The sequence below is a fragment of the Crotalus tigris genome, unplaced genomic scaffold (assembly GCF_016545835.1).
Source record: "Crotalus tigris isolate CLP2741 ecotype Arizona unplaced genomic scaffold, ASM1654583v1 scf7180000018549.3470463, whole genome shotgun sequence".
NCBI classification, from domain to species: domain Eukaryota; kingdom Metazoa; phylum Chordata; class Lepidosauria; order Squamata; family Viperidae; genus Crotalus; species Crotalus tigris.
The window spans coordinates 1,795,691-1,801,690 of NW_024097072.1; the positions used below are offsets into that span (position 1 = coordinate 1,795,691).

Below are 6,000 nucleotides of genomic sequence, written 5' to 3' on the forward strand. Positions count from 1 at the left end.
GAGCCATATAGGGCTTTAAAGGTAATAACCAACACCTTGAATTGGACCCGGAGACCAATAGGCAACCAGTGCAGCTCACGGAAGATAGGTGTAACGTGGGTGTTTCCTAACATTCCCCCCCACACACACACACAAATTAATTTGGTTGCAGATCACAGGCCCCTTAAATTTTCTAGCATTTTCAATTAAGGCTAGTATGCTGGGGATTATTCCCCAAGGTGGAATATAGCAGATGTGATCCATCTCAGCTTAATGAAATGCTAATTTCTATAAGCAAGGACAGTATTTTCAGTCTGTATTACTTGGCAGAAAGGGTGGGTGGGTCTAAAATCTGCTGTTGGCTTCCATGTGGTTGCCAGTTTGAGGGCCTCCTTCTTTTGGTGTGTTCCTTTACACCACTGCAAGTTTACTTAAAAACAAAAACCGGAAACTACCAAGGCTCCATAAGTCCGTAGACTGTCTACCGCAAGTAATAGCCTGCTTGTAATTGCTGCACTCGTAAGGCGTGATCTATCTTATGTCCTAACCAGGTGGTCCTTCGGTGTCCTCTTGTGGGAGATCTTCACCCTGGGTGGCTCTCCATACCCAGGAGTGCCAGTGGAGGAGCTGTTCAAACTGCTGAAAGAGGGGCATCGAATGGACAAACCCAGCAATTGCACCAATGAATTGTGAGTGCTCAGTTGGGTGGGTGGTTTATTTATTTAGTGTGATAATAATGTTATCCATTCAGTCATATCCAACTCTTGATAGATTTCATGGGCCAGGTCTCTCCACATCTTCCGATCAATGGAAATAAGGAAGAAACAGTGGCGGATTACATTTATGGCATAGTTCTCGCACATGGAGTTGTCCCATGGCGCATTGCCCGTGATGAGATGCCCATTCCACTCTGGTTTTAACAGCTTAGATGCAGGCAGCTGAGTTTTTCTCTCTTCCCAGGTACATGATGATGCGGGATTGCTGGCACGCCGTTCCATCCCAGCGGCCGACCTTTAAGCAGCTGGTCGAAGACTTAGATAGGATCGTGGCCATGACCTCAAACCAGGTAACACACGTCCAATGTCCATTTTACCCTAATTAAATTGCTGGGAGGTTTTTTTTTTACTGCTTTCTTATGGGAGGCGGGTGAGTAGGTAGACAAAACAATTAGGTAGGGCAGTGATGTAAAGTGGGCACTGGAAAATCACAAGCATTAGGAGCAAATTATCTGAGATTTTAGGCTGGTTGCACTATTTTTAAAATTAAATTAGGATCATTAAAGGGTACAAATTACCCTGTTTGTTTATTTGTTTGTTTATTTATTTGTCTCATATATCCGGAAATTATCTACTGGTTTTTGACGATAAAGTCAGAAGGGTTCTGGGGCTAAAACAGTTGCTTGATGTCTGCACTTAGTCCTATTCTGGACTAAGTAGCTTATTCAAATCTGGATGCTCAGTTCCAGCTTGGTCATTATTGGGGGTACTTGACTCTCTGTTCCTAATTGAAGAAGTAGAGATTCCAGTTCATACATATCATTGCATGAACAGTTATAGGCACTATTAGCCCAACTACACGTGTCAGTGAATTTCTAAATAAGCAGAAGGTGATACAACCTCTGTATGGTGCAAAGCAAAACCGAAAATAGCCACTGTTTTCTTATTTTTAGTCTGTAAATAACGGCACCTGAATTTATAAGTGTGTCGTCACAGCTGCAGAAAGATGCCTGGTTGAGCTTTGTACTGTGAAAGTTCTTGATGCTCTCTGAGCTTGGTGGTTTTCTTGCAGACGTTTCATTACCAAACTAGGTAATAAATGGTAGCACTGATGATCCAGACATGGTAACTGGACTTCTTTCTTCTTTTTTTTTGTTTTGTTTGTTTGAAACATTTTGCTGCTTACGCAAGTAGCTTCGTCAGGTTTGGATAAGATAGCGAAATATTTCAAACCAAGACAAGAAAAGAAGTCCAGTTGCCATAACTCAGTTTCCATATAGTTCTACCTGGATGACTTCGTCAACATATACCGTAGCATTGTATAGTTTGATAGTTGATAATGAAACATCTGCAAGATAATCAAGCTTAGAGAGCATCAGGGATCCTACAGTTTGAACTTGATCTACACATTCCCTCTTCCATTGTTCACTTTTGTACTTCCTTCAAGAGAAATTACATCTGCTTCATATAATAATAATAATGATGATGAAGAAGAAGAAGAAGAAGTTAGAAAGGACCTTGGAGGTCATCTAGTCCAACCCCCTGTTCAGGCAGGCAGGAAACCCTATACCATTTAGGACAAATGGCTGTCCAGTCTCTTCTTAAAAACTTCCAGTGTTGGAGCATTCACCGCTTCTGGAGGCAGGTGGTTCCACTGGTTAATTGTTCTAACTGTCAGGAAGTTTCTCCTTAGTTCTAGGTTGCTTCTCTCCTTGAGGAGTTTCCATCTGTTGCTTCTTCTTGTCCTGCCTTCAGGCGCTTTGCAGAATAGCTTGACTCCCTCTTCTCTGTGGCAGCCCCTGAGAGATTGGAACACTGCTATTTTATTTAGGAAGTCATGGAAAGATAGCTAGTCATGCATATAATTGTAGGTAGGAGTTCCATCAGAGCAAACTCAGCTTTTGTGACTCATTCCCTGTTTCTCTTATTTTCATCTGAACTTGTCCCCAAGGTCCTTCCTCCACCTTGAGAAGAGCGCTAGACGTTGTCCTCACCATTCTCTCATTCTCTTTAGGAGTACCTGGACCTCTCTCTACCATTGGACCAGTATTCTCCCAGTTTTCCAGACACTCGCAGTTCCACTTGCTCTTCTGGGGAGGACTCTGTTTTCTCCCACGATCCCCTCCCTGATGAACCTTGTCTTCCCAAGCATCCACCTCACCTTGCCAATGGTGGACTGAAAAGGCGCTGATGCTGCAACCTCTGTGGGACCCTTCTGTGCATACGAGGGTGATGACTGTGTGTCAGTGAATGAATGGCTGTGTGTATGCGTGTGTGCACAGACTCTATCCAGCTGGGCTGGAGGGAGGACCACTGGAGGGTAGCCATTAAAGAACTGCGAAAAGTCCATTCCAAGTAACCAGACCTACTCACCATCATCTTCTTCAACACACTGCCATCTGTTGCAAGCCTTAAGCCTTCCAAAGAACTGCTCATACAAATCTTGTGATCTGGGGTAGGAAGCGGTGTTTAAACAACAACAACAATAAAAAAGGAAGATCCAGATGTCTATTCCTAGGCAGAAGGACGTTGTTACTTCTTAGAAGGAGATTCTGGAAGAGGGGGTGAAGAACATTCCCACGAAGATGAAAGTCCTTTATTTTTTTCTCACAAATAAATCCAAGTTCTGCCACCTCTTGAGAGCTGAGAAAGCAAAAAATCAAAGCTGCTCTGCATGATGCTACTTGTGGGCATCAGGATTCTCTTAAGCTGAAAAATCTTTAGCGCCTGCTACTTGAGGATCCATTAATGTCTCACGCGACATCTTAATTCAACATTCTGCAGGTGGAGCAGAGAAGCAACCCCATTGCTTCTGATGTGTCTTAGGAGCGCACTGTCCATTGGTACTTCACTGGCCAAACCTGAAAATGATCTACTACATTATACACCATACACAGCTCTGGCCTAACGTGTAAAGAAGGCAGCCCCTGGAACCCAGGGCTTGGACATATTCAGACAAAAACAAAGGAAACTAAAGAACTTTTGTACATAGCTGCCACAAAATGTATAAATATTAATTATATATTTACATGTCTTTTTTTTTTTTTAAACGGTGGTTACCAGAGAGACTATCACCTCGATAATAGGAAGTTACTAGCGACTGGTAGGTTATCAGTTGCTATAAAAGAAAACCCAGACAAATCGTATATTTTGCTACTTCTGCTGGTTTTGCTTTGTTTTGTTTTATTTTATTTTTTTTTTAAATTATGTTCTAAAACTTTTTATTTTCAGTTTAGGTACTTCAATAAAAATGGCTGCTTCGGTTTTATATCAAACGGCGAGTCTGTGGGTAACCAGGCCTCTTGGGGGGGATTTGAAATCTTCCCCATCTCCTGCACACACACACACACACACACTGCTCACCTGTACTTCAGACCCCTCTGAACCCAGAGCCCCCTTCACCACCACCACCCCCAATAACTCACCTTGCCTACTCCCTTGTTGTTAAGACAGAGCGATGCTGGCAATCATGGCAGGCCCGAAGCCTCGTAGCTGAGTGACTTTAAGAAGCCCGGGTGCCCACCTCCCTTTTTATCCTGAGGGGGCAAAGCTTCCCGAGCAACCCACGGGCAAATTCTCCCAACAGATTGTGCTAGATTGGCAGCTTTGAATAAGGACAGGTGTTCCTCAACGTACGACCGCAACTGAGCCCAAAATTTTCCATTGCTAACCAAGACAATTGTTAGGTGAGTTTTGTCCCAGTTGCTAAGTGCAGCGCTGTAGTTGTTAAATTACTAACACGGTTGGGAAGTGAATCTGGCTTCCCTCGTTGACTTTGCTTGTCAGAAGGTCACCCAAAGGGGATCACATGACCCCCCCGGGACGTTGCAACAGTCATAAGTACATGCCAGTTGCATAGTATCCGAATTTTGATCATGTGACCAGGATGCACTGGCTGTGCGGAAAATAGTCACACGTCTCGTTTTTCAACGCCGTCGTAACTTCAGACACTCACAAAATGAGTGGCTGTAGGAGGTGAACTACCTGTTACTCTCCTTCCCCTGGGTAATGCCCAAGACCCCAGGGAGTGACTTATCTAAAGCAGCAGGGACCTTCCAACGGGATGCTTTTCATTTTCTAAATGTCCCTGTTTTTACTTGTAAGAATGACCCAGCCAAACGCTTGGTAACAATCCAGTTTGTTTGTTTTTTTTTCAAGGAATAATATTGGCTTTTATTATTATTATTATTTAGAAGATAGGAGTTCCCCAGTCTGCAAGGCACATCCTGATGCTTCTTTCAATCTTCCTCTTTCGTTTCTTTATTTGGGCACAGTAAAAAAAAAATCTAAATGATTTGTCTCTATTTCTTCTCCTTTCCTCTTTTGTTTTTAAACCTGGTGGCTATTTCAGAACTCAAGCCTCATAGGAGAAAGGGTTTCTCCCAAGTTACGAGAATGATCTCCACTTCCTTTTCTCCAAACACCACAACCTTATCCCAGCCACTAACAAACCTGTGCAAATTGTGCTATCTGAAGTGTTACCTGTCTAATGCTTTGACCTCACCTACCAGTCCACTGAAGGTATCAAAACAGTTGGTGGCCACAACTGCCTGATCAAAGCCCCATCCCCCTTTTTATGCATCAATCAGGTGATCATGGCTGCCTTTTTGACCCACTCTGTGGATGTTGGTGTCCAGTTACACCTCTGCAGAATCAAAATAAGATAACTCTAGCACTCTTTAAAGTATTCTCGAGTTCTTTCCTTTCCTCTTGTTCCTGTCATTGTAAAGGCATGAATCGCTGGTATCCACCAAATCTTTTGGGCATGCTGCTCCCAGAATTCCCCAGCAAACCTACTGGAGGATTCTGGGAGTTGCACCCCCATGTTTCTGGTGTCATGTTTCTATGTAACCTAAATCCACCACCGTTCATCCAGTACTCGGAAGCTTGTCCTGCCTTTGTATGGAATCAGACGAATTGCGTTTTTAAACATTTCTGTATCAGATTTGGAAGTCTTGTAATTTATTTTTTACAGCAAATGATTTTAATTGTGAGAGTCCCGGAACTCTCGTTGCCTCCCTTTGTGTGCCTTTATTTCCAGAATCGATGGCAAACTGGAGAATAAATCATACATTTATGTCCACTTTAATATCTTTTCTTTAGTACCTAGAATGTCTGAATTTCAGCCTAGAGATCTGACCGCTTAAACACATCGGCGCTTGAAATCTGACATGAAGGTGACTTTTTCTCTGTGTTTTTGTAAGGTGCATTCTTTTTGGAAGGTAGTTCAAAATATCCATGACCTGTTTTGCATACGAAATGAGTCCCAGACACATGAAATGAGTCTCAACCCATTGCAGAGAAC

The 6,000-nt window shown here is 43.0% G+C and overlaps 1 protein-coding gene across 6 annotated transcripts in view; it reads left to right on the plus strand.

The window, feature by feature from the left end:
- The window catches only part of FGFR1 (fibroblast growth factor receptor 1), an 80,933-nt gene extending 75,154 nt beyond the window's left edge, over positions 1-5,779 (plus strand). For all 6 annotated transcript variants that reach the window (XM_039354246.1, XM_039354248.1, XM_039354247.1 and 3 more), the window contains 3 exons: positions 531-668; positions 940-1,045; positions 2,710-5,779. In XM_039354246.1, coding sequence (XP_039210180.1) covers positions 531-668; positions 940-1,045; positions 2,710-2,886 — 421 coding nt within the window. In that variant the 3' untranslated portion in view covers positions 2,887-5,779. The remainder of the gene's footprint in view (positions 1-530; positions 669-939; positions 1,046-2,709) is intronic.
- Positions 5,780-6,000: the final 221 nt, after the last annotated feature.